This window comes from Manihot esculenta, chromosome 13 (assembly GCF_001659605.2).
Source record: "Manihot esculenta cultivar AM560-2 chromosome 13, M.esculenta_v8, whole genome shotgun sequence".
NCBI lineage: Eukaryota > Viridiplantae > Streptophyta > Magnoliopsida > Malpighiales > Euphorbiaceae > Manihot > Manihot esculenta.
Window position 1 is genome coordinate 3,506,833 of NC_035173.2, and position 3,580 is coordinate 3,510,412.

At 35.7% G+C, this 3,580-nt stretch overlaps 1 protein-coding gene across 1 annotated transcript; it reads left to right on the top strand.

Annotated features, from left to right (window-relative positions):
* Positions 1–225: 225 nt before the first annotated feature.
* Positions 226–3,213, top strand: LOC110630320 (pentatricopeptide repeat-containing protein At1g60770). The gene is made up of 2 exons (XM_021777753.2): positions 226–588; positions 1,847–3,213. The coding sequence occupies exons 1-2, from the start codon at positions 361–363 to the stop codon at positions 3,089–3,091; spliced, it is 1,473 nt and encodes a 490-aa protein (XP_021633445.1). The 5' UTR covers positions 226–360; the 3' UTR covers positions 3,092–3,213.
* The last annotated feature ends 367 nt before the right edge of the window (positions 3,214–3,580 follow it).

Genomic DNA, 3,580 nt, shown 5'->3' on the forward strand with positions numbered 1-3,580 from the left:
ACTAGCCTCTGGGCTTGTCCCTGTTGGGCTTTGCAGGCTGAGTTGTGTTTTGTTAATTTGCACCGTTTAATCTTGAAATTTTATTTTGATAAAAAAAAAAAATTTCCCTCTCTTTTAGATTTACAGGTTGTTTTTGCGTTTTGCTGGGGCCCAGTCAGAACGGCCCAAGCAATCTCAATGAGCACTGCTCAGCTATTGGCTACTCTATAGTCCATATCGAAATCGCAATGGGCTGCAGCAGAAACACCCAACTTTCAGTTTTTCAGCAGGTTCAGCAAAACACTTCGCAGCATCCTAGGGTTTAAGCTCTAAGATTCTTAATATCCCCTCTAGCTCTGCAATACTAGATCAAGATCGCAAATGGCGATGCCCCAGTTGTTTGGTCGGACGAAAAACGTGTCAAAGAGGTCGAAGAAGTACTTAGAAGAAGCACTCTACGTTTGGCTTTTCAAAGAAGGGGGCACAGAGGTGAGTGTTAGACAGCAGTTGAATCAGTTCCTCAAGAGCTCCAAGCGTGTTTACAAATGGGAAGTTGGCGAAACTCTCAAGAAGCTCCGCGATCGCAAGCTTTATTATCCTGCTCTAAAGGTTCCTTCTCTCAAAATCTCATCCAAGTTTCTAAGCATTTCTCGCCTTCAACTTAGCTGTTCCTTTTTAATATCTGGTATTCAAGTTATGTGCTTCTGCATTACATTACTGTTATTTTTTCTACCTTTATTTCTAGGCGCATTTTGATTTACATAATCTGCTTGTCACTAAGAATTGAACAAACCCCAAATTGGGTTCTTGAATTGTTATCAGCCTGCGTCGAAATTTTCGACAATTATGTGTTTCATCATTTATAAATTACAGTTGAAGCTGAACCCATTTGATTATTACTCCTTGGGTTTGCAAAATTGTATTTGGTTCTGCTGATATTCTGTGGAACGTTTGTATAATTGTATGAATCAGGTGTTACTTTCTCATTTATTAGGAACTAATTGTTCACCATTACTATTTTGATGCACTGATACTCTACTCATTCTTTTGCATAGGGTTGGAGCTTAAACTCATTTCCAAGCACATTTTAATTTATAAGAGTTGAAACTTTAACACTAGTATAGAGTAATCAACCAATTGTGAGATTCTACTTACTGCTATTAATTAATAAACTGTTGATAATATAAGCTGTAATGACTTTATCACGAGGCAAACTTAAAGATGTCCAGTTAAGCAAACAAAACTTTGGAGTAGATATTCTGAAATATTGCAGGATTGAATTTCTTCTAAATGAAAGAATGCCTGCATCTGATTAGACTTGAGGAAACAAAGCATGACACACAGTGTGATAGTTTGCTTCCAATTTTCTCTTAGTTGATCACAGATTTAGTTTTTAGTTTTATAAAATCAATATAAATTACTTCCTGCTGTATTTTAGAATTTTATGAATTTTTGGCACTGCTACGCTTGGCTGTATATATAAAGAATTGTGTCATATTTTGAAAAAATTGTGTTTGAGTTTGCATTTATATATGTTTCTTGCTCTCTCGCATGTACTTAAAGTTAGTATCTCTCTATACTCTTTCCTCTTCAGCAATTACTTAATATCATGATGTATTTCAAATTAGTAACAATCCCAGAATGCTCAATAGAATTTTTTTTTCTCCAGGTTTACCTATTAATTTAGTAGCAAAGTTAGGCTGCTCATTTTAGTCTTTCTAATTATTTTTCAGGGTGTGAGGGGATTTATGCCTGATATTTTATCATTCTTACATGTGATTCCTTTATGTCATTTGTCATGCTTATGAGCTTGTTACTTCTAAGCATTCCTTCAAGTTATAGATGAGTAAATTTTTGCAATTTACAGCTATCAGAAGCTATGTCTAAGAGGGGCATGAATAAGACAGTCAGTGATCAGGCTATTCATCTTGATCTTATAGCCAAAACTAGCGGCATTACTGCTGCAGAAAATTACTTCATAGATCTTCCAGAAACATCTAAGAACCTTCTAACATATGGGGCCCTTCTTAACTGTTATTGCAAAGGATTGATGACTGAGGAAGCTGAAGCTCTCGTGGAAAAGATGAAGGAGCTCAATCTTGGTATAAGCTCCATGTCATACAACAGCTTAATGACCCTGTACTCAAAGGTTGGTAAGCCTGAAAGGATCCCAGCAGTCATTCAAGAAATGAAAGCAAACAATATCATGCCAGATTCTTACACATACAATGTGTGGATGAGGGCTCTGGCAGCTGTCAATGATATTTCTGGTGCTGAAAGAGTAATCGAAGAGATGAAGAGGGATGGTCGAGTCGCTGCAAATTGGACAACATATAGCAACTTAGCCTCGATTTACGTTGATGCTGGCTTGCATGAGAAGGCAGAAAAGGCATTGAAAGAATTGGAGAAGAGAAGTGCCCATCGCGATCATTCTGCTTTCCAATTCCTAATTACTTTATATGGTCGACTAGGGAATTTGCTAGAGGTTTATAGAATATGGCGTTCTTTGAGACTGGCTTTTCCTAAAACTTCAAACATAAGCTATCTGAATATGATCCAAGTGCTGGTCAACTTGAAAGATTTACCGGGTGCAGAGAAATGCTTCAGAGAATGGGAATCCAGTTGCTCGTCTTATGATATCAGGATTGCAAATGTTCTCATCAGAGCTTATGCGAAAGAGGGTTTGCTAGAAAAGGCAGAAGAGCTTAAGGAGAGAGCTCACAGTAGAGGGGCCAAACCTAATGCTAAAACTTGGGAAATATTTTTGGACTATTATTTGGAAAATGGGGATATCAAATTGGCAGTCGATTGTTTATCCAATGCAATATCTACAGGTAGAGGGGATGGTCAGAAGTGGGTTCCATCATCTGAGATTGTCGAGTCTTTCATGGCGCATTTTGAGCAACAGAAGGATGTCGATGGAGCAGAGGATTTTATTGTGATTTTGAAGAAGGCTGTAGATAATGTAGGGGCAAATGTGTTTGAGTCATTGATAAGAACTTATGCAGCTGCCGGAAGGACGAGCAATGTGATTGGTCGGCAAGTGAAGATGGAGAATGTAGAGGTGAGCGAGGCAAGTCAAAAGTTGCTTGAAGTGATAAGTGTGGAGTGAGTTCTAATTGCTGTTTCAGTTCTGTTGTTATAGTCTTAATTCCTGTAGAAGCAAAATTTAAATGCTTCAAACTTGAAATTTTGTTTCAATAATGAAATATTGCCCTATCCTTAGTTTGTTAAGATGACGAGACATAGGCAATGTTCAGTAATACTAGTTGTTTTAGTAATATTTATATTATTTAATTTTTAAAATTTAATTATATATTATTTAATTTTTATAATTTTAAATATTTATACTATTTAATATTTTATTAAATTTATGAAAAAAAATAGTTTAATTTTATAAAACATAAAAATATCTTAATTAAATAATTTTCAAATAACTCAAAGCTTAACAGAAGCTATTTCCTAAAATGGAATAGGTGGTATTTGGTAACAAGGCATATAACAACAGAGTCTTTATTAATGTATTTTATTTGTAAAAAAATCTCATTTTGGATGATAGTGTTGGCATTCTGGTTGAATATATAATTAGCGTTTTAAGTGA